The sequence below is a fragment of the Geotrypetes seraphini genome, chromosome 4 (genome assembly GCF_902459505.1).
Source record: "Geotrypetes seraphini chromosome 4, aGeoSer1.1, whole genome shotgun sequence".
In the NCBI taxonomy this organism is placed as follows: domain Eukaryota; kingdom Metazoa; phylum Chordata; class Amphibia; order Gymnophiona; family Dermophiidae; genus Geotrypetes; species Geotrypetes seraphini.
Window position 1 is genome coordinate 322039618 of NC_047087.1, and position 24017 is coordinate 322063634.

At 46.2% G+C, this 24017-nt stretch overlaps 1 protein-coding gene across 10 annotated transcripts in view; it reads left to right on the plus strand.

The window, feature by feature from the left end:
* Positions 1-24017, plus strand: part of TACC2 (transforming acidic coiled-coil containing protein 2) — a 206163-nt gene that overhangs the window by 103840 nt on the left and 78306 nt on the right. For all 10 annotated transcript variants that reach the window (XM_033943068.1, XM_033943065.1, XM_033943061.1 and 7 more), the window contains 2 exons: positions 16000-16133; positions 19141-20413. In XM_033943068.1, coding sequence (XP_033798959.1) covers positions 16000-16133; positions 19141-20413 — 1407 coding nt within the window. The remainder of the gene's footprint in view (positions 1-15999; positions 16134-19140; positions 20414-24017) is intronic.

Sequence of the window (24017 nt, forward strand, 5' to 3'; positions counted from 1 at the left end):
GGGCGGTCGTTGGGGGGAGGGGGGTTTGCGTCGAGGGCAGGAGGGCTGCAGTGCAAACATAAGCCTTTCATTAAGACAATCCTGGTTCGCTTTTCCAAGTTAAAACAATTAGAAAAATATTTCTGGAGTGCTGTAATAAATTAAAATTAATAGTGCTCAGAACCCCCAAGGTAACTTCAGGCATCATTTTGAAGCTTTTAGGGAGAAGATTTTGAGATGTCAACAAAGATATTTTATGTTTAAACAATTTTTCCAGTGTTACAAAATATATGTCCAACTTTTTTATATGTCGGTAGATTAAACAACTGACATCTCCATCCAAAAATGTTTACTGGGAAGCTTCAAGGGGGGACAGTGCAGGGAAGTCAGGGAATTTATATTAATTAATTTTTTCTCTGCGTGTTTTGTTTTTGTATAGTTATTAACTAATATTTAACTAAGTTTTAAAGTTTTAAAGAATGTTTCCTTTATACGTAAATAAAGAAAAGTGAATGGGATTGCAGTGGCGGTGACGGGGCGGTGAATGGGGTGGCAGTGGCGGTGACGGGGCGGTGAAGAGGATGGTGAGACGGGGACGGGGCGGTGACGGGGATGGTGAGACGGGGACGGGGCGGTGACGGGGATGGTGAGACGGGGACGGGGCGGTGACGGGGACCAATTTTTTCACCGTGTCATTCTCTAGATCCTTTCTCTCTCCATGCAATTCATCAAGCAATCACTTGGGACTGACACCTCTGGGCTAATGCAGTTCTGGTGTTTTTCTCTTTTACCATTCTGTCTAGTTTTCTATCTTTTTATCAGTAGAGATCTCAACCTCTTTCTTTTCCACAGTTCTTCCTATGTTTCTGTGTATAGCTGTGTGTCTATGTGTAAGTTAGTTATCATCTAGCTAAGTACTTGGGACTTGGGTTGGCCACTGTTGGAAACAGGATACTGGGATGGATGGACTTTTGGTCTGTCCCAGTACATCAGTTCTTATGTGAGCCAATTATAAGACAGTGAAGCCATTGTGACATCACTGCTGAGTTTGGCTCTTAGGCATTGGTGGAATGAGGCATTATGACATCACAATCTCAGCTCTGGAATGTTGCTACTCTTTGGGTTTCTGACAGGGACTGTGGACCTGGATTGGCCTCTGTTGGAAACAGGATACTGGGCTCGATGGACCTTAGCTCTGCCCCAGCTCTTATGTTCTGGAAATCAACTAAATTCTGGTGTTGAGTTTAATGGGTGTCTCGGTGTGGGAGAGCATTAAAGCATCTAGGGAGTAATTAACTATGGTGTGAACTCTATAGTAGCAGCTGCCTGATTCTGTGTGTTAGGTGCCATCGACTCATTTTGGAGTCCTAGTGACTTGAATTGTGGATCTAAAAAGAAATTGGTTTTGTGTTAGAGCGGTAAGGACCTCCAGCGTCATCCCCATAGTTGTTTTCAACGTGTCCAGCCAACTGATTGCAGGTTGCTCTCTTTGCCTAGTTCCTTTGATCTAACATAGTAACATAGTAGATGACGGCAGATAAAGACCCAAATGGTCCATCCAGTCTGCCCAACTTGATTCATTTTAAATTTTTTTCTTCTTAGCTATTTCTGGGCAAGAATTCAAAGCTCTGCCCGGTACTGTTCTTAGGTTCCAACCACTGAAGTCTCCGTCAAAGCTCACTCCAGTCCATCTACACCCTCCCAGCCATTGAAGCCCTCCCCAGCCCATCCTCCACCAAACGACCATACACAGACACAGACCGTACAAGTCTGCCCAGTAACTGGCCTAGTTCAATCTTTAATATTATTTTCTGATTCTAAATCTTCTGTGTTCATCCCACGCTTCTTTGAACTCAGTCACAGTTTTCCTCTCCACCACCTCTCTCGGGAGCGCATTCCAGGCATCCACCACCCTCTCCGTAAAGTAGAATTTCCTAACATTGCTCTTGAATCTTCCCAAACATGATGTCCTTCTCCAGCGATCTCTCTCTTCTGATGGTGTGACCAAAATAAAACAGTGGTAACTTCATCATTTGGGCTTTCAGTGACATAGGCATGAGTATTTTGCTAGTTTAAACGCTAGCATAAATGCTTGCACCTAACAGAAGGTGTTCGACAAGGTTTCCCATCCTGTAAGACGTCTCAAACCCCAGCCCTCCATTACCCCCAAATCCATGACCCCCCAAAATCCGTTACCTGCGCTCCTGTGGCCGAGCTGCTGAACATCTTTGGCTTAAATCCCGCACGCTTGCTGACTTCGTCAATTTCAAATTCATGCTAACGTCCTTCCAATCTACCCTCTCGCTTGCCAAACAGGACGACTACAACCATTTAACTAACTCTCTTAGTGCCAACCCTCGCCATCTCTTTGCCACGCTCAACTCTCTCCTCAAAGTGCCCCCACTTCTCATCCCATCTTCACTCTCCCCCCAGATGATGGCAGAGTTCTTCCACGACAAGATTTACAAGATCCACCTTGAATTCTCAACAATGTTGCCACCCTGCCACCCCTTCCGACTGTCCACTCTGTCGACCTCCCTTTGACAACCTGTATGACACTTTCTTCCTTTTCTGAAGTTATGGAAAAGGAAACTGCTCACCTCCTCTCCTCCTCCAAACCCACCACATGTTTCTCTGATGTGATTCCTACCTGACTACTCGGATCCATCGCTCCTGCTATAATCCCTCCCATCTGTCTCATCCTCAACCTTTTGCTCTCCACTGCTACAGTTCCTGATGTCTTCAAACATGTTGTAGTTACGCCCCTCCTTATAAAGCCCTTGCTAGACCCTACGAACCCCTCCAACGACTGCCCTATCTCCCTCCTCACCTTCCTATCCAAACTACTCGAACATGCTATTCACCTTCGTTGCCTGGACTTCCTTTCTTCTTATAATATTCTTGACCCACTTCAATCGGGCTTTCGCCCTCTCCACTCTACAGAAACTGCTCTTCCTAAAGTCTCTAATGACCTGTTCCTGGCCAAATCCAATGGAATCTATTCTATCCTCATTCTTCTCGATCTGTCTGCTGCCTTCGACACTGTTGATCACCGCCTCCTTATTGACACGTTGTATTCGCTGGGATTCCAGGGGTTCTGCTCTCTCCTGGTTTTCTTCCTTTCTCACTCGTACCTTCAGCATATGTTACGGTGGATCCTCCTCTGCCGCCATCCTGCTGTCTATTGGCGTACCCCAAGGCTCTGTCCTTGGCCCTCTTCTTTTTCATATATACCCGCTCTCTTGGTACACCGATCTCCTCTCATGGTTTTCAATATCACCTCTATGCCGATGACTTCCAGATCTATCTCTCCACACCAGGTATCTCTACAGGAGTTCAGGCCTGAATTTCAGCCTGCCTGTCCGACATTGCTGCTTGGATGTTTCACCGCCATCTCAAACTGAATATGGCTAAAAATGAACTCCTTATCTTTCCGCCTAAACCCGCTTCTCCCCCCTCTCACCGTTCTCTGTTTCTGTGGATAACACTATCCTCCTCCCTGTCTCATCAGCTCGCAACCTTGGGGTGATCTTTGACCCCTCTCTCTCCTTCTCTGCTCAGATCCAACAGACCGCCAAATCCTGTCGCTTCCTCCTCTATAATATTACCAAAATCCGTCCTCTTCTCTCTGAACACATGACCAAAACTCTTGTCCACGCTCTCATCACCTTGTACTTAGACTACTGCAACGTACTTCTCTCAGGCCTCACACGCAACCATCTCTCACCTCTTCAATCCGTTCAAAATTCTGCAGCATGACTCCTCTTTCTGACTTACAAGTGCGTTCGCTCTGAAGCCCCCCCCCCCGATATCTCTCCTCATTTATCTCCCCCTATGCTCCCCCCCGTGATCTCCGCTCGTCGGGCAAGCCTCTCTTATCTGTTCCCTTCTTTTCCACAGCCAACTCCAGACTCCATCCCTTCTTTCTTGCGGCACCATATGCCTGGAACAGGCTGCCTGAATCAATACGCCATGCTCCGTCCCTGACTGTTCAAATCCAAGCTAAAGACCCACATTTTTGAAACTGCTTTCAACTCTTAACTCCCACCTAGACCCACTCTAATCTCCCCAATCCTGAAATGTAAGCTCTTCGGAGCAGGGACTGTCTATTGTGTGTTAGAATGTACAGCACTGCGTACGCCTGTCAGCACTACAGAAATAATAACTAGTAGTAGTAGTAGTACTATTTATTACTTATATATCGCTGAAAGGCGTACGCAGCGATGTACATTTTGACATTTATAGACAGTCCCTGCTTAGAAGAGCTTACATTCTAACTTGGACAGACAGACATGACATATAGGGTCAGGAATGCAGAGGAATTAGGAGTCAAAAGCACCCTCAAAGAGATGGCTTCCTACAGATGAATTCAAGGTCCTTGGCAAACATTCAAGTTAGGGGTTTTATTATTGTGGCAAATATACCTTTTGGATTTTTTACAATTGTTATTGAATTCAAGGTCCTTACAGAATCTGGTCAGATTATGACTTTGGTTAGTCCAAGAAAAACAAATGACTGTGTTTCCATTTTGGGTTGTTTATTTTTATTTATTAACCTGTGCTAAGGGTAGGCAGGAGTGGCCTAATGGTCAGAGCAGAGGCCTGAAGCCAGGGTTCAAACCCCTGATGGCCCTTCTGACCTCAGGCAAGTTAGATAACCTTCCACTGCCTCAAGTATAAGTTTAGTCTGTAAGCTGTCTGGGAATAGTGATGCTCTCACTGTATGTAAAAAGAACTTGCCTTGAAATGACAGTGAATAGGCCTCAGGTAAATTCTTAGCCTGTTCCTGAGGAAAGGCTGAGCGCACATTTACAGTGAAACCCTCCAGCCTCTTCCTTTTCTGTTAGGACTTTCCTCGCTGCTCAGTAGAAAACCTGGCCTGGATTACCAGTTTGTTCTTTTACACTGGGATTCGCATCACTATGTGCAGGAGTGAAGCAGTGGGCTGAGAAGCTGGGGAACTGGCTTTGATTCTCACTGCAGCTGCTTCTGATCCTGGGCAAGTCAGTTAACCCTAACCATATTAGTTCACGCAAAAATGAGGACGTGTGACCCCACCCCTGCACAAACCTCTCCTCCTCTCGCTCAGTGAGCTCGGGGCCACATCTGCAGGGCCTCTGAGCAGGTGGATGTGATGTGATTATGTCACACACACACACGCCTCGCACGCACGCACGCAGAACCAAGCTACGACCGATGATGTGGAAGCTATGTGGTCATCCCTGAAATCTACCATACATGAAGCGACAAGCCTCTACATTAAATCAGTATACAAACGGCGGAGAAACAACAAACCCCAATGGTACTCCGCAGAAATCTTGCACCTCGTCAAGGAGAAGAAAAAAGCATTTATTTCCTACAAACGAACGGAGACTAGGGAAGCTAAACTAGAACATAGGGCGAGGTCTGCAGTGGTCAAAACGGCAGTCAGGGAGGCCAAACTTCGAGTGGAAGAGACTCTGGCAAAGAACATGAAGAAAGGGGACAAATCCTTCTTCAGATATATTAGTGATAGGAAAAAGAACACAGACGGGATAGAACGCCTTAGAAAACCAGATGGGAACTGCGCAGAATCAGATTCCGATAAAGCAAAACTACTGAATGAATACTTCTGCTCGGTCTTCACCTGCGAGGCACCGGGGCACGGTCCGCAGTTGCAGGCAAGGCCCAGCGTGGAAGACCCGTTTCAGAATTTTGAGTTCACACCTGGCAACGTCTACTACGAACTGGCAAGACTCAAGGTGAACAAAGCCATGGGACCGGACAATCTACACTCCAGGGTGCTCAGTGAGCTGCATGATGTCCTGGCAGAACCGCTATCAGGACTCTTCAATCTCTCCCTAAGTTTGGGGAGAGTCCCCATAGACTGAAAAACAGCTAACGTCGTTCCACTGCGCAAAAAGGGTTGCAGGGCAGAGGCTGCAAACTACAGACTGGTGAGTTTCACATCAATAGTTTGCAAACTCATGGAAACACTAATCAAACGTAAATTAGACGCAATCTTGGATGAGGAGAATCTACGGGATCCCAGTCAACACGGATTCACCAAGGGTAGGTCCTGCCAATCCAATCTCATCAGCTTCTTTGACTGGGTAACAAAACAGCTAGACTTGGGAGAATCCGTGGATGTCGTATACCTAGACTTCAGCAAAGCTTTCGATAGTGTCCCGCATCGCAGGCTGTTGAGCAAGATGAAATCAATGGGGCTGGGAGAAACACTAACTACATGGGTCAATGATTGGCTGAGTGGCAGACTTCAGAGGGTGGTAATTAACCACGGCGAGACGCTCCAGGGACTACAAGGACCAGATGGACTCCACCTAACCAGAAGAGGTAGAAACGTATTTGGACATCGATTGGCCCGCCTACTCCATAGGGCTTTAAACTAGGTAAGTTGGGGGAGGGTACATACTTATATCCCAGAGCAGTAAGAAACCACCCTGAGGAGGCAAGTCGCACTCACACTACCAAGTCTAAGGTAAGTACCAATGACATCCACATTAATTCAGGGAGCAATATCACTGATAATTTAGGAGCCACACTAACTCATAAAGTAAACTCTTCACAGAAATGGAGGGCCATGTATGTTAATGCGCACAGCTTGGGCAATAAGATTCTAGAATTAGAGACTGAAATAACAAATGCTGATCTTGACGTGATAGCGATATCTGAAACCTGGTTCACGGAATCACATGGGTGGGATATGGTTATACCAGGGTACAACCTACTTCGCTGCGACCGAGTGGGTAAATTGGGAGGAGGAGTAGCGCTATACACTAAGGAAAGCATCAAAACCACCAGAATCACAGATGTTAGATACACTGGGGAATCCCTCTGGGTGAACCTGGCCAGAGGAAATGAAAGATGCCTATACCTTGGTGTGATATATAGACCTCCCAGGCAACAAGAGGACAAAGACATGGAATTAATCGAGGACATAGAGAATATCACACTGCGCGGGGACTCTGTAATGCTAGGAGACTTCAACATGCCAGATGCAGATTGGGACACACTCTCCGCGACTACGGGTAGCACCAGAAGAATATTAAACTCCATAAAGGGCGCACGCCTCAAGCAATTGGTATTGGAACCCACCAGGGACAAGGCGTTGCTAGACCTGGTTCTCACCAACGGAGATAGCGTCACGGAAGTCTCAGTAGGAGAAACACTGGCCTCCAGCGACCATAATATGGTTTGGCTCAACCTCAAGAAAGGATTCCCGAAAACAAACACAGCAACAAGGGTTCTCAACTTTAGAGGCACAGACTTCAACCGCATGGGAGAGTTCGTCCATGAGGAGCTACATAAACAAGCAAAAACTGATAATGTGGAGGATATGTGGTTGACTCTGAAGTCCATACTACACGAAGCAACAGACCAATACATAAAGACTGTAAGTAAACGCAGGAGAAACAAAAGACCCCAATGGTTCAGTAAAGAAATTTCAGACCTAGTTAAACAGAAAAGAGACGCTTTTATCGACTACAAACATTTAGGCAGAGAGGGGGCAAAAGAGGACTATCTAGACAGATCTAAAGCTGTCAAAACAGCAGTCAGAGAGGCCAAACTCCGAATGGAGGAAGAGCTAGCACGGAAAATTAAGAAAGGGGATAAATCTTTCTTCAGCTATATTAGCGACAGAAAAAGAAACAAAGATGGGATAGTTCGCCTGAAGCAATCGGATGGTAACTTTGCAGAATCAGACTCTGTGAAGGCAGAATTACTAAACCAATACTTCTGTTCAGTGTTCACCCGCGAAGAGCCGGGAGCTGGTCCACAGCTGCAGACGGGAGATAACCGGAAAGACCCGTTTCAGGATTTCGAATTTACGCCCAGTAGTGTCTACGGCGAACTTTCAAGACTCAAAGTAAACAAAGCCATGGGACCGGATAACCTACACCCCAGAGTGCTCAGGGAGTTAAGGGAAGTCCTGGCAGAACCATTATCTGTTCTTTTCAATCTTTCCCTAAGTACAGGAAGGGTCCCCTTGGACTGGAAAACCGCCAACGTAATCCCACTCCACAAAAAGGGCTGCAGGACAGAGACAGCAAACTACAGACCAGTGAGTCTCACGTCTATAGTGTGTAAACTCATGGAAACACTGATTAAACAGAATCTTGACACAATCCTAGATGAAGAAAAACTGCGTGATCCACACCAACACGGGTTCACCCGGGGTAGATCCTGCCAATCTAATCTGATTAGCTTTTTTGACTGGATTACCAGACAACTGGACGCCGGAGAGTCACTGGACGTGGTATATTTGGACTTCAGTAAAGCATTTGATAGCGTCCCTCATCGAAGATTACTGAACAAGCTGAAATCGATGGGATTAGGAGACATTCTAACTACATGGGTTGGGGATTGGCTGAGCGGTAGACTTCAGAGGGTGGTGGTAAACGGTACCCCATCCAAAGCATCGGACGTGATCAGTGGAGTGCCGCAGGGATCGGTCCTGGGTCCGATCCTATTCAATTTATTCATAAGAGATATGACGAAAGGACTTAGAGGAAGGGTATCACTGTTCGCCGACGATGCCAAACTTTGTAACATAGTAGGCAGATGCTTATTACCTGATAATATGACACACGACCTACTACTGCTGGAAAAATGGTCAAAAACTTGGCAGCTAAGCTTCAATGCTAAAAAATGCAAGATAATGCACTTGGGCAGGAGAAACCCCTGTAGAACTTATGTACTAAATGGTGAGACCTTGGTTAGAACTACGGCGGAACGCGATCTAGGAGTGATCATTAGCGAGGATATGAAGGTTGCCAATCAAGTGGAGAAGGCTTCCTCCAGGGCAAGACAAATGATGGGGTGTATCCGTAGAGGTTTCGTCAGCAGGAGACCTGAGGTTATGATGCCGTTGTACAGAGCCATGGTAAGGCCTCATTTAGAGTACTGTGTGCAGTTTTGGAGCCCACACTACCGAAAGGACGTGCTGAGGATCGAGTCGGTTCAGCGAACGGCCACCAGGATGGTCATGGGGCTCAAGGATCTCACGTATGAAGAAAGACTAAAGAAGTTGCGGCTGTACTCACTTGAGGAAAGAAGAGAACGGGGAGATATGATTGAAACGTATAAGTACATCACGGGACGCATCGAGTCAGAAGATGATATCTTCTGGCTCACGGGACCCTCAACCACCAGAGGGCATCCGCTGAAAATCAGGGGAGGGAAGTTTCATGGCGATCCCAGGAAGTACTTCTTCACCGAGAGAGTGGTGGACCATTGGAACAGACTCCCACCCCAGGTGATAAAGGCCAGTAGCGTAACAGATTTTAAGAAAAAATGGGATACTCACGTGGGATCTTTAAGGGAGTAAACTCAGGGGGGGGATACTTGGAATGGGCAGACTTGGTGGGCAATAGCCCTTTTCTGCCGCTTTTTCTATGTTTCTATGTTTCTATGTTTCTACCCTCTCTAAAACATTGGAGGTGACCAGTGCCGCAGGGCTCAGTCTTGGGCTCGCTCCTTTTCAACATATTCATAGGGGACCTAACTCAGGGGCTTCAAGGTAAGATAACGTTATTCGCTGACAACGCCAAACTATGCAATATAGTGAGAGACGGCAATTCACCCGATAGTATGACACAGGACCTACATTTGTTGGAGCTTTGGTCCTCGACGTGGTAGCTGGGCTTCAACTCTAAGAAATGCAAGATCATGCACCTCGGCAGCAGAAATCCGTGCAGAATTTACCCCTTGAATGGTGAGACCTTAGCTAGAACTTCAACAGAACGAGACTTGGGAGTGATCATCAGCGCAGACATGAAAACTGCTGATCATGTGGAGAAGGCTTCATCTAAGGCAAGACAGTTGTTAGGTTGCATCCGCAGGAGTTTCGTCAGCCGGAAGCCTGAAGTCATAATGCCATTATACAGAACCATGGTGAGACCTCATTTGGAATACTATGTGCAATTCTGGAGGCCACACTACCGAAAAGATGTGCTGAGAGTAGAGTCGGTGCAACGGATGGACACCAGGATGGTCTCGGGGCTCAAGGATCTATCGTACGAGGAAAGGCTGAAAAATTTGCGGCTATACTCACTCGAGGAACGTAGGGAGAGAGGAGACATGATTGAGATGTTTAAGTATATTACCAGCCGTATCGAGATGGAAGAAGAGATTCTCTTTCTCAAAGGACCCTCAGCCACAAGAGGGAATCCGCTCAAACTCAGGGACGGGAAATTTCATGGCGACACCAGGAAGTATTTCTTCACCGAAAGAGTGGTTGATCATTGGAACGAGCTTCCGATACAGGTAATCGAGGCCAACAGCATGCCAGATTTTAAGAGTAAATGGGATGCCCATGTGGCTTTTCAGCAAATTGTAGCTCTATCCTTCCCCCCTTTCTCTCCCCCCTTCTACACATAAGTTCATGTAATCCTTTTTCTTCTTCTCTACCCACTATTTTAAGTTCTTGTAAACCGTGTCGAGCTCCATTCTCATGGAGATGATGCGGTATATAAACTTAAGGTTTAGATTAGATTAGATTAGATTTTATTGTGCAAAAAGTAATCATATCCAGCATCCATGTTGTAACTCACTCGCATGTTAGCAAAAGCAAAACAATACGGTAACAGCAGAAGACATTGAAAACATTCCGACATTCTCGTACAAAGAACCTAAGGACGTAGAAGTTAACGGATTATCGGAGCTTGAACTAGTAAACTGCCCAAATGAACTTTTCTAGACAAGTGTTCATTATATCTCTATATAATATTATATGCCTAGACCAGGGGTAGGCAATTCCGGTCCTCGAGGTTATCAGGATATCCACAATGAATATGTATGAGATGGATTTGCCTGCACTGCCTCCTTGAGATGCAAATCTATCTCATGCTCTCGAGGACTACATGATCATGACAGTGCTGAGAGTCGAGTCGGTTCAACGGATGGCCACCAGCATGGTCTCAGGGCTCAAGGATCTCTCGTACAAAGAGAGGCTGAACAAATTGCGGCTCTACTCTCTCGAAGAACATAGGGAGAGGGGAGACATGATTGAGACTTTAAATATATCATCGGACGTATCGAAGTGGAAGATGATATTTTCTGTCTTAAAGGACCCACGACCACAAGAGGGCATCCGCTCAAAATCAGGGGCGGGAAATTTCATGGCGACACCAGGAAGTATTTCTTCACCGAAAGAGTGGTTGATCATTGGAACGAGCTTCCGATACAGGTAATCGAGGCCAACAGCATGCCAGATTTTAAGAGTAAATGGGATGCCCATGTGGGATCCCTAAGAAGGTAGAGTTAAGGAGTTGGGTCGTTAGGAGTGGGATCTCTAGGAAAGTAAACCTAGGGGGGTGGGTCAGTTGGGTGGGCAGACTTGATGGGCTATGGCCCTTTTCTGATGTCATTTTCTATGTTTCTATGTGTCTGAATTCAAGAGGTCCTGGGATAGGCATTTGGGATGTCTTGGAGAGAGAAAGATAATTGTTACAACGGATGGGTAGACTAGATGGGCCATTTGGCCTTTATCTGCCATCATGTTTCTATGTGTCTGAGTTCTAGTACAAGCTGTACTGGTTGAAATTTGAGTTTCGGATCCGATATAAGCTTTGACTTTTGACTTATCTGAGCATACAGGGTTGTGCCCCTACATACCTGGTCCAGTGTGTAACCTACCAAAATTACGATCTTCAACGCAGGGTGACCTGATGATACCAGCAAGAAGAGAAGTCAGATTGTGGGCAGTCAGAGCAGGGGTTTTCTCCTGTGCCACCCCTGAAGAATGGAATAAACTTCCATCCTATATTAAGAAGCAGGGAAAGGTGGGGGAATTCCAAAAATTGCTAAAAAGGCAGCTGTTTTGTCTCATGAAGTATGAGGTTGATTTTGGATTTCATATTGTGGCTGGAGTACTGATGTATAGTGTGGAAAAGACTATGTAATGATCTAATTTTGTGGATGTGAAGGATTTGGGTTTATGTGTTGTAACATTTTTTTTTTTTTTTTTTTTTTTCTTTATTTATTGGATTATTCATTACATTATCTCTGTAATAAACATACATGAATGAACACAAATAATAATACAAAGTGCAAAAATGTGAATTCCAAAATAGGAATTAACATAATATAAGAAAACTAATTCAACCATTTCCTAGTCCACATTAAAGCTGATCGCCAGTACGAATGAAACATCAAAATAAAACTTCTATCTACTTTCTAGGAACAGGCAAATGGCTATTATATATATTATACATCATCCTCCAAAAGTAAACAAAAATAAGGAATTAAACTTTCAACAAAGGTTTCTCTTTGATAAAATCTTCCACCTGGGCTGGATCAAAAAACACATACTTGTCATTTCCATATGATATTAGGCATTTGCAAGGAAATTTTAAGAAGAAAGTAGCTCCGACTGCCAAAACCTTAGGCTTTAGCTGAAGGAACTGTTTCCTCTTAAACTGAGTTTGTCTAGAGACATCTGGAAAAATTATCACCCGTTGACCACAAAACATCTCTTGCTTTTTCAGGAAATATAAATGTTGTAACATTTTTAATATTATTTTAGATGTCTATATGTAATTTTATTGTGTGACTATAAAGAAAGAAACATAACACTTGAGACTGTGTAGACTTGAATCCTATCTCCCCTCAGCCGTCTCTTTTCCAAGCTGAAGAGCTCTGGTAAGACCTTAATTAGCTTACTTTGTACAATTCGGGAGAACACACCTTCAAAGAGATACCAACAGGATGGAGTGAGTTCAGAGAAAAGCCAGTGAAATGGACAGAAGTCTTTGGAGGAAAGATGGGAGAGGCGAGATGGCCTAAATGCGCATGAGACGAGTCTCTTTCACTTGAAAGGAAACTCTGGAATGAGGGGGAATAAGATGAAGGTGGAAGGGGATAGAAGGGGATAGACTAACCCCCTCTTTTACGAAACTGAATGGCTTGCACTGCTCCAGATGCTCACTGAGTTCCTATGAGCATCGGGAGCAGTGTGGGCCATTCAGCACGGCTCCCCATGCTAGAAACTGATATCGCAGTTTCGTAACAGAGGGGGTAAGAAGTAACCTGAGAAAAGAGTAGGGAATGCATGTAATGGAGGCGGTTGAGACAAAAAGGAAGCTTGGGATAAGTATATTGGATCTCAAAGTGAGAGGAGGGGATAGTTGGGCAGACTAGATTCTTTGATATACCATCATTTCTAACAAAAAGCGGTTTACAAAAATTAAAATAATGGGTTAAAAAGACCAAAACAAAACAGTAGATAAAGAGAAACAAATAAGTTTGCAGGGTAGGGATAAATTACAATATTTGTTAGGGAGAGAATAACAAAAGGTAGCCCATATGGTCTTCATCTGTGCTAAATATGTGAGACCATCTTTTCACGTCACTTCTTTGAATTTCGAGTAGCATCAAAAGAACTCTCTACAGCTCATATTTTGGAAAGGGGTTTGCATAAGATTGGGTTGCAATCAAATCAGTTTTCATATTATATACAGATACTTATTTTGTACCCGAGGCATCCAGTCTGCCCATCGGCAGCATCTACTCTCTCCTCCTCTCTCTATTGGCTAAGGCTCTTAACATTTGCATCTCTTCTTCCTATAGGCTAAGGCTCTTTACACCTGCATTGTGAGGTCATAGAGCTTTATGGTTATAGAAACATGATGGCAGATAAAGGCCAAATGGCCCATTCACAACATCCACTATCTCCTCCTCTCCCTATTGGCTAAGGCTCTTAACATTTGCATCTCCTCTTCCTATAGGCTAAGCCTCTTTACACCTGCATTGTGAGGTCATAGAGCTTTATGGTTATAGAAACATGATGGCAGATAAAGGCCAAATGGCCCATTCACAACATCCACTATCTCCTCCTCTCCCTATTGGCTAAGGCTCTTAACATTTGCATCTCCTCTTCCTATAGGCTAAGCCTCTTTACACCTGCATTGTGAGGTCATAGAGCTTTATGGTTATAGAAACATGATGGCAGATAAAGGCCAAATGGCCCATTCACAACATCCACTATCTCCTCCTCTCCCTATTGGCTAAGGCTCTTAACATTTGCATCTCCTCTTCCTATAGGCTAAGCCTCTTTACACCTGCATTGTGAGGTCATAGAGCTTTATGCTTATAGAAACATGATGGCAGATAAAGGCCAAATGGCCCATTCACAACATCCACTATCTCCTCCTCTCCCTATTGGCTAAGGCTCTTAACATTTGCATCTCCTCTTCCTATAGGCTAAGGCTCTTTACACCTGCATTGTGAGGTCATAGAGCTTTATGGTTATAGAAACATGATGGCAGATAAAGGCCAAATGGCCCATTCACAACATCCACTATCTCCTCCTCTCCCTATTGGCTAAGGCTCTTAACATTTGCATCTCCTCTTCCTATAGGCTAAGGCTCTTTACACCTGCATTGTGAGGTCATAGAGCTTTATGGTTATAGAAACATGATGGCAGATAAAGGCCAAATGGCCCATTCACAACATCCACTATCTCCTCCTCTCCCTATTGGCTAAGGCTCTTAACATTTGCATCTCCTCTTCCTATAGGCTAAGCCTCTTTACACCTGCATTGTGAGGTCATAGAGCTTTATGGTTATAGAAACATGATGGCAGATAAAGGCCAAATGGCCCATTCACAACATCCACTATCTCCTCCTCTCCCTATTGGCTAAGGCTCTTAACATTTGCATCTCCTCTTCCTATAGGCTAAGGCTCTTTACACCTGCATTGTGAGGTCATAGAGCTTTATGGTTATAGAAACATGATGGCAGATAAAGGCCAAATGGCCCATTCACAACATCCACTATCTCCTCCTCTCCCTATTGGCTAAGGCTCTTAACATTTGCATCTCCTCTTCCTATAGGCTAAGGCTCTTTACACCTGCATTGTGAGGTCATAGAGCTTTATGGTTATAGAAACCTGATGGCAGATAAAGACCAAATGGCCCATTCGCAACATCCACTATCTCCTCCTCTTCCTATTGGCTAAGGCTCTTAACATTTGCATCTCTTCTTCCTATAGGCTAAGGCTCTTTATACCTGCATTGTGAGGTCATAGAGCTTTATGGTTATAGAAACCATGGCCCATTCGCAACATCCACTATCTCCTCCTCTTCCTATTGGCTAAGGCTCTTAACATTTGCATCTCCTCTTCCTATAGGCTAAGGCTCTTTACACCTGCATTGTGAGGTCATAGAGCTTTATGATTATAGAAACCTGATGGCAGATAAAGGCCAAATGGCCCATCCAGAGCATCCACTATCTCCTCCTCTCCTTATTGGCTAAGGCTCTTAACATTTGCATCTTCTCTCCTTATTGGCTAAGGCTCTTTACACCTGCATTGTCAGGTCATAGAACTTTAGTAACATAGAAACCTGATGGCAGATAAAGGCCAAATGGCCCATCCAGAGCATCCACTCTCTCCTCCTCTCCTTATTGGCTAAGGCTCTTAACATTTGCATCTTCTCTCCTTATTGGCTAAGGCTCTTTACACCTGCATTGTCAGGTCATAGAACTTTAGTAACATAGAAACCTGATGGCAGATAAAGGCCAAATGGCCCATCCAGAGCATCCACTCTCTCCTCCTCTCCTTATTGGCTAAGGCTCTTAACATTTGCATCTTCTCTCCTTATTGGCTAAGGCTCTTTACACCTGCATTGTCAGGTCATAGAACTTTAGTAACATAGAAACCTGATGGCAGATAAAGGCCAAATGGCCCATCCAGAGCATCCACTCTCTCCTCCTCTCCTTATTGGCTAAGGCTCTTAACATTTGCATCTTCTCTCCCTATTGGCTAAGGCTCTTTACACCTGCATTTTCAGGTCATAGAACTTTAGTAACATAGAAACCTGATTGCAGATAAGGCCAAATGGCCCATCCAGAGCATCCACTCTCTCCTCCTCTCCTTATTGGCTAAGGCTCTTAACATTTGCATCTTCTCTCCTTATTGGTAGCATTTAGGAGCCTTATGATTTGTGCATTCATATATTATATAAACATTGCAAGTCTGGTGTCTGTGCCACAAAATTATCTTGCTCTGTTTCTTGGGTTAGGAGCTCGGATTCAGAAGAAGCTTTTGAGACACCAGAATCAACCACACCTGTGAAATCGCCTCCTACACCTCCACCCCCGCTACCAGACCTGTCAGAAGAAATTCCTAGGTCCCAGCTGCCCTCTGAAGACACAGGTAATTGGAACTGATACATGGTGATTGGATACGAAATGAAGGACCAAAGGATAGAAGGAGTGGGGAAAAGGGCACAAGTAAAAACTGACTCATGTATGGAAGGGGGTGGGAAGGGTGACGAGAGATGAATGGATGGGGGTGGGAAGGGTGACGAGAGAAGAACAGAAGGGGGTGGGAAGGGTGATGAGAGAAGAACGGAAGGGGTGGGAAGGGTGATGAGAGAACGGAAGGGGTGGGAAGGGAGATGAGAAAACGGAAAGGGTGGGAAGGGTGATGAGAGATGAATGGAAGGGGGTGGGAAGGGTGATGAGAGAAGAACCGAAGGGGGTGGGAAGGGTGATGAGAGAATGGAAGGGGTGGGAAGGGTGATGAGAGAAGAACGGAAGGGGGTGGGAAGGGTGATGAAAGAGGAATGGAAAGAGGTGGGAAGGGTGATGAGAGATGAACGGAAGGGGTGGGAAGGGTGATGAGAGATGAATGGAAGGGGGGGGAAGGGTGATGAGAGAAGAACGGAAGGAGATGTGAAGGGTGAAGATAGATGAATGGAAGGGGGTGGGAAGGGTGATGAGAAAACAGAAGGGGTGGGAAGGGTGATGAGAGAAGAATAGAAGGGGGTGAGAAGGGTGATGAGAGAACAGAAGGGGTGGGAAGGGTGATGAGAGAAGAACAGAAGAGGGTGGGAAGGGTGATGAGAGATGAATGGAAAGAGGTGGGAAGGGTGATGAGAGAAGAATGGAAGGGGGTGGGAAGGGTGATGAGAGAAGAACCGAAGGGGGTGGGAAGGATGATGAGAGATTAATGGAAAGAGGTGGGAAGGGTGATGAGAGATGAATGGAAGGAGATGGGAAGGGTGATGAGAGAAGAATGGAAGGGGGTGGGAAGGGTGATGAGAGAAGAACCGAAGGGGGTGGGAAGGGTGATGAGAGAATGGAAGGGGTGGGAAAGGTGATGAGAGAAGAACTGAAGGGGGTGGGAAGGGTGATGAGAGATGAATGGAAAGAGGTGGGAAGGGTGATGAGAAATGAACAGAAGGGGTGGGAAGGGTGATGAGATGAATGGAAGGGGATGGGAAGGGTGATTAGAGAAGAATGGAAGGGGGTGGGAAGGGTGATGAGAGAAGAACCGAAGGGGGTGGGAAGGATGATGAGAGATTAATGGAAAGAGGTGGGAAGGGTGATGAGAGATGAATGGAAGGAGATGGGAAGGGTGATGAGAGAAGAATGGAAGGGGGTGGGAAGGGTGATGAGAGAAGAACCGAAGGGGGTGGGAAGGGTGATGAGAGAATGGAAGGGGTGGGAAGGGTGATGAGAGAAGAACTGAAGGGGTGGGAAGGGTAATGAGAGAATGGAAGGGGTGGGAAGGGTGATGAGAGAAGAACCGAAGGGGGTGGGAAGGGTGATGAGAGAATGGAAGGGGTGGGAAGGGTGATGAGAGAAGAACTGAAGGGGTGGGAAGGGTAATGAGAGAAGAACGGAAGGGGGTAGGAAGGGTGATGAGAGATGAATGGAAGGAGATGAAAAGGGTGATGAGAGATGAAGAAAGCTCCTCTTTGATATATCCCTGATGGGCTAGTGGGTTTTCTGGGTATTTGTGAAGCCCATTTATTCCTGCCCTGGCAGCTCTGCATGTAAAATGATTTCTGCAAATGATGTATGTAAATGAATACTGGAAGAATACCAGTAAAGATGTCAGCAGCCATTTTCCATCTTTGCAGCAGCCCAGATATCTCACTAACCTACTGGGGATGTTCAGGTAGGCCCGAAGGCTCCTGTTGGGTCATGGGATAGGGACTACTTTTAGTGGGGGGCCAGAAGGAGTTCTTTTAAAGTAGAGGGGGGTTACTTGTGGTAGTGTGGGGTAGTGCATGGGGTTGCATCATTTTGGGGTTTAGACATGTTGAAGGGGGTCAGGGTGGATCGGACTTTGTTGGGATGGGAGTCAGACCTTATTTCGGGGGAGGTTGCAGGAGGTAGGGGGAACATCTCTGCTCTTTAGGCCAGTACTTGGAAATTATGCAGGTGCTGGCTGATATCCAATGCTAGCATTTGCATAGCTATGCACTCAAAGGTAGACCTGCCTTTTTTGCACTCTTGGTTATGCAAGCAGTGGCACGGACTATTGCTGCTCCTCAGCTCCACCCCCGAGACCACCCTTCTCTTGCCTGGATTTGTAATGGCCAGTTAACGCCGATATTCAGCATCACTGCCTGATGAAGTGTTGCTGAAAGGGGTTAAGCAGACAGGAGCTTCTTCTGCCCAATCAAATCCTTTTGAATATTGGGCCCGATATATCTGCGGTACAGGTACAAGGAGCTGCTGGAAGGTGAAAGGTAAATGATTAGGGACTAAATGAAGTATGGCTGGATAGAGATAAGGAGAGCTGAGTAACGGGGATATGGTGGATAGATGGGAATAGGTCACGTAAGGGGAATATGGAGAGAAGAATGGAGGAAAAGTCCACAATATGCTATTGAGATAGATACGGAAGAAACCACTGTTTGCCCTGGGATCGGTAGCATGGATTGTAGGATTCTGCCAGGTACTTGAGACCTGGATCGGCCACTGTTGGAAACAGGATACTGGGCTAAATGGACCATCGGTCTGACCTAGTATGGCTATTGTTATGTTCTCATGCACAGTCCTCAGACACTCAAAGCTTAGAGATCAATGGCCAATGTCTGTCTACTATGTTCTCCAGTCCTGTCTTCACAATTCAATATATAAATATAGGGAACTGGATAAGGGTGTAATAGAATATTTATATATTGAACAGTCCTCAGACACTGACATTTTATGGTCTACTGTATCCACCCCATGATAGCTGTTCATTCTTGTTAACAGTTGTATTGGTTCATGATGGTTATTAAAGGTTGCTTTTGACTCTGACACTTTTTAGTGACTTAATTGTTATATTCTTTGATAAGATCTTGTGATGGTTCTTGATGTCCAGTTTCTGGTCCTCCTCAGTTCCATGTTCTTTCCTAACTGATGTCTTTCTCCCTCCACAGGCCTTGGCTCCATATCGGACACCATCTCAGCCACCGATGTATCTCAGGCAGAGTCTGTGGACGAGAATCCTTTCCGCCCCCCCTCCCGCTCCTTCTCTGCAGTTTTTGATGAGGATAAACCAATAGCTAGCAGTGGTACTTACAACCTAGACTTTGAAGGTCCTGTTGATCCATTCCTTTCTTCCCCCTTGGACCCAGACTCCCCGGTAGCCTTTGACTCTAAAGTCAAGGCACGCCGGAAATCCAGTGACTCTCTACCTGTATCCCGCTCCACTCTGTCCCGCTCCCTTAGCTTACAAGCCAGTGACTTTGAGAACTCATCATGCCTGGGTAGCAGTGAGGCATCCATCACGTCAGTGGACATTCCTAGTACTGGCATTGAGAGTGCTCCTAGTACCCTGAAGAGAACCAAGAAAGCCCGGCCTCCATCACTGAAGAAAAAACAAACGACAAAAAAGTCAGAGGAAACAAAGGAGCCTCCAGTGGAGACCTCCAACATTGGTCTGCAGGTCGAGGAGTCTGCAACAGCAGATACAGTGCCAGAGGCTGAGACAAAACCCACATGTACAGATGTTTTAGAGATTCCAGAAAGCAACTCCAAGCTGTCTGTAGAGCCTTCTCCATCCCTCTCTTCCCACTCACCACACCCTCCAGTTAGTGAGACAGACAGCATAAGGCACACGTCACCGCTGACAACTCGGAGAAATGTGTCTCCTCCACCAGCGGCTGAGGTACTGGAGGTGATCCCTCCAGACACAGAGGGTCCAGACAACATATCGGTCAAAGGTCAGGCCATCAGGCTAGAGTTTGATTATTCAGAGGATAAGGAAGACGTTCAAGAAAAATCTCATACGTCTAAAAAACTGGGGAAAAAACCAACTGCCAAAATGCCTCAGAGAAAACCAAAGACGAAAAAAGTAGCAGAGAGGCTGGACAGTGACCCCACCATGTCCGCAAAGCTTCCCATAGATTCCATTGACATGCCTATTTCCACAGGCTCCTACACTCTAGATATTGACAAATGGGATGACCCAAATTTTAACCCATTTTCTTCAGGTGGCAAAATGCAAGCATCTCCTAGGTTGGCCAATTCTGAACACAAGACAGAGACTGAAGATTCAAATGAAGTATTTAAACCTTCCCCAAAAGAATCCAGCTCACTTTCTAAGGCTTCTGCCTCCTTTGAGATACCATCCAGCACCAGTGAAACCCATGAACACGAGGGGGAAATGCCCACAAAGTCAGCAAAAAAGAAGAAAACGCCCCTGAAGACGTAAGTGAGTCTAGAGGTTATCTCAGAGAGTGGGGTGGTGTAGACAGTCCCAGGATTGTAGAGAGAAAAGCGTTTGAAGGGGGGATCAGTGAGAAGGGTTGTATTGCCATGCGGAATCTCGGACCTGGCGTCTGCTTCCAGGCTTGACGGAGTTGGGGATGCGATGGGGAATATGGCAAAATCCCCTGCTAGAGAAAACTAGAAATGCAGAAAAAGAGAGTGGTATGGAATGAGATACAGTGTGGACAGATGGAGGAAAATCAGGTGTAGAAATAGAACTAAGAGGACTGACTGGAAGACCACCAACCAAATTTATTTATTTTAAAAATTTCTATACCGTGTAACACCTAAACGGTTTACAAAGGGCTCCTTTTACTAAGGTGCACTAGCGTTTTGAGTGCACGTACAAGATTAGCGCGCGCTAATTGAAAAATTACCGCCTTCTTAAAAGGAGGCGGTAGCGGCTACCACACACGCTATTCCGCGCATCAACGCCCTAACGCACCTTTGTAAAAGGAGCCCATAGTGCTACATACATAAATTTAGGAAGCAAATAAAAACAGGCAATCCGCAGAAAATCCGCAGTAGGAAGATGAAAGCTAAAAGAGGCTTGGAGAAACAATTGCGTTTTAAGTCATTTCCTGAGGGATGCAGCCATGCAGAGAGTAGCATCAAATGAGTATGCATTTGGATAATTTGGCTTGTTGTGACTTTATCTCGTGCATATTCGTACATCCTCACCTTCAAAGTACAAACCCACTAGAAAGGAAAACCACACAAAGGGAAGCAATAGCTTCAAGAAAAGCCAGCCGCAAAAAGCCTCAAATGTACATTAATCAGCAGATCTGGCGGTCAGCATGTTTTCGAAATGCTGGCATTAGTGCTTAAAGCAATTTGTACTTGAGTAGGAATGGAGCCCAGGACTTGTGTGGCAGGGCGCAGACTAGCCATTGGAGGCAGGGCCGCCATCAGGGCAGTACTACCAGTCCTGCATTCAGGGGCCCGGAGCTGACAGGGGGCCCGGGCTTCCCCAGGGTCCTAGGCCACAGTCTAGGGAGGGGGCGGGCCGCCCCAGGTGCACAGGAGAGAGCTGGACGGTGAACCCGCGGAGTTCAATACATCTCGAGCCGCGAGGCTCGTCTTCTGTTCCTACCTGCCCTGCCGCTCACATATAGCCGATCGGAAGTGTTCCCCGATGTCAGCGCTGACGTCGGAGGGAGGGCTTAAGCAAAGCCTGCCCTCCGACATCAGCGCTGACGTCGGAGAATACTTCCGGTCGGCTATTAGTGCGCGGTAGGGCAGGCAGGAAACAGAAGACAAGCCTCCGCGGCTCGAGCTCCGTTTTGCTGAGAAAATTGCAAAGATGGGCTGGGAGGCAAACGCGGAACACAAAAGGGGGGAGGGAGTGCGTTTTGGACACAAGGCATGAACTTGGGAGAGAGGAAGGGAGGGAAAGAGATGCTGAGGTGGGGGAGGGAATGTGTTTTTGGACACAGAAGGCATGGACTTGGGAGAGAGGAAGGGTGAGAACGATATGCTAAGGTGTGGAGGGAATGTGTTTTTGGATACAGAAGGCATGGACTTGGGAGAGAGGAAGGGAGGGAAAGAGATGCTGAGGTGGGGGAGGGAACGTGTTTTTGGACACAGAAGGCATGGACTTGGAAGAGAGGAAGGGAGGAAAAGAGATGCTGAGGTGGTGGATGGAATGGGTTTTTGGACACAGCAGGCATGGACTTGGGAGAGAGGAAGGGAGGGAAAGAGATGCTGAGGTGGTGGATGGAATGGGTTTTTGGACACAGCAGGCATGGACTCGGGAGAGAGGAAGGGAGGGAAAGAGATGCTGAGGTGGGGGAGGGAATGGGTTTTTGGACACAGAAGGCATGGACCTGGGAGAGAGGAAGGGAGGGAAAGAGATGCTGAAGTGGGGGAGGGAATGGGTTTTTGGCACAGAAGGCATCGACTTGGGAGAGAGGAAGGGAGGGAAAGAGATGGTAGTGTACACGGGGAATAGAAGAAAGGAGAATTTTTGGTCATAGGGAGGGAATGAGGTACAGATAGTGGCATACCAAGGTGGGGGGGGGGGCGGTCCACCCTGCCCCGCCCCGGGTTTATGTCCCAAGGGGGTGCACAGCTGGCCACCCTCCAGTGTTCTCCCTAGGCCGGCAAACTGCGGCTCTTTAGCCACTTGAGTGCCACCGCCGCCATCGGAACAGGCCGGCGCTGAGTTTTCCCTGCTTTTCCATGTGGGGCCGACCAACTCTCGCCACTCGCTTCAATTCTGACGTCGGAGAGGACGTTTTGGGCCAGCCAATCGCTGCCTGGATGGCCTAGAACATCCTCTCCGACGTTAGAATTGACGTCGGGTGGCGAGAGTTGGTCGGCCCCGCGAGGAAGAGAAGCAGGGCAAACTCAGCGCCGACCTGTTCCTGATGGCAGCAGTGGCAGCCTATTCCACAGTGGCGGTGGCAGCATTTTCTCAATAGTGGTGGCATAGGGGAGGGCAGGGAGAAAGAAAGAAAGGGGGGGACAGGAAGCCAGAAAGAAAGAAAGGGGGCAGGGTAAAACAAAGAAAAATGGGGCACGGAGAGAGAGAGAAAGACAGACATACAGAACGAAAGAGGGTGTGGAGAGAGAAAGAAAGAAGGGGGCAGGGTGAGAGAGAGAGAAAAACAGACATACAGAAAGAAAGGGGGTATGGAGAGAGAGAAAAAGAAAGAAGGGGCAGGGTGAAACAAAGAAAAAGTTTGGGGAGGGAATGAAGTCTGGAGGAGAGGAAGCATACAGGAGGCTGAAAAAAGGGAAGAAATATTGGATGCACAGTCAGAAGAATAAAGTGCAACCAGAGACTGATGAAATTACCAAAGGTAGGAAAAATGATTTTATTTTCAGTTTAGTGATCAAAATGTGTCTGCTTTGAGAATTTATATATGCTGTCTATATTTTGCAGTATCGCCCCCTTTTACTAAACCGCAATAGCGTTTTTTAGCGCAGGGAGCCTATGAGCGTTGAGAGCAGCGTGGGGAATTCAGCGCAGCTCCCTGCGCTAAAAACCGCTATCGCGTTATTTAGTAAAAAGGGAGGGGGAAAATTTGTCTAATTTTGTATAGTTGTTACTGAGGTGACATTGCATAAAGTCATCTGCCTAGACCTCTTTGAAAACCCGCGGAATATAAATGCTAATTAACATTTTCTCTGCGTACAGCGTGCTTTGTGTTTTTAAAATTTTATTGTTGGTAGATCATTTTGACTTGGCCACAAAGGTAAGGGGGAGGGAGGGGAGCTGCTGAAAGACATCTAGTAATCCTTGCAGGCTTGACTGTGCAGGGAATTATTTTTGTAAAATCATGTTTTGTTATGTGACTGGCATTATTTAGACTTTAATTTCTATGAATGAATAGAATGAAAATGATATAAATTACTTGCTTGTTTTTATGTGCGTGTGCTGAAGGAAAGTGGAGAGAGAGTGGGCTGAGGACGCTGAAGGGAAATGGGGAAGAGAGAGTGGGGAGAAGACGCTGATTTATAAATTGACAATTGTACAGAATATTGTTTCTTTTTTATATTCATCCATAGCTGCATGTTAATGATGTGCTCATATGCACTT